General features: G+C 57.5%; 1 protein-coding gene across 1 annotated transcript; it reads right to left on the bottom strand.

Annotated features, from left to right (window-relative positions):
* Positions 1-562: 562 nt before the first annotated feature.
* Positions 563-711, bottom strand: KIAA0101 (KIAA0101 ortholog; the record flags this gene model as incomplete). Its single annotated transcript, XM_010185145.1, has 1 exon — positions 563-711. A coding segment is annotated over one exon (149 nt), but the record flags the coding sequence as incomplete, so codon positions are not given.
* Between the last annotated feature and the right edge of the window lie 5 nt (positions 712-716).

Genomic DNA, 716 nt, shown 5'->3' with positions numbered 1-716 from the left:
CACAGGATGGTTTGGGTTGGAAGGGACATTAAAGCTGCCCCAGTCCAACCCCCCTGCCATGGGCAGGGACACCTCCACCAGCCCAGGCTGCTCAAAGCCCCGTCCAACCTGGCCTTGGACACTTCGAGGGAAGGGGGATCCACAGCTTCTCTGGGCAACCTGTGCCAGTGTCTCACCACCCTCACAGTAAAAAATTTCTTCCTAATATCTGACCTAAATGTCCCCTCTTTCAGTTTAAAACTGTTACCCCTCATCCTATCACTATACTCCCTGATAGATTCCTTCCCCGGCTTTCTCATAAACCCCCATGAAGTGCTGAAATTTTGGTTTCTAGGGACTTTGTAGCCCTGCATAGAGCAGGGAGCTGGATATGATGATCCTTATGGGTCCTTTACAACGCGAGATGTCCTAGGATCATACGACTTGCGCTTCTGCTTCCACGGCTGAGTGGCAACCCGCGATTAAATCCCTCCTGAGAGAGCCCCAGCAGGGTGGGCTGAGGGCAGAGGGACGGGGATCGATTCCTAGCCCCTTTACCGAGCCCCCCGGGGCAGACACCTACTTTTTGGCCGGCGCCAGGCCGCTGCTCCCTGCGGCCTCCCCGCTGGGCTCCCGGTTCTCTTTCTCCGGCAGCTGCAGGAACTCGCCGATGCCTCTCTGCCAGGGGGGAACGGGCCTCACGCACACCGGGTTTCTCCCCACACGGCGGTCTTCTC

The sequence above is a fragment of the Mesitornis unicolor genome, unplaced genomic scaffold (assembly GCF_000695765.1).
Source record: "Mesitornis unicolor isolate BGI_N332 unplaced genomic scaffold, ASM69576v1 scaffold10370, whole genome shotgun sequence".
NCBI classification, from domain to species: domain Eukaryota; kingdom Metazoa; phylum Chordata; class Aves; order Mesitornithiformes; family Mesitornithidae; genus Mesitornis; species Mesitornis unicolor.
Note: the sequence above shows the minus strand (reverse complement) of the source record. Positions and strands in the feature narration are given on the sequence as shown.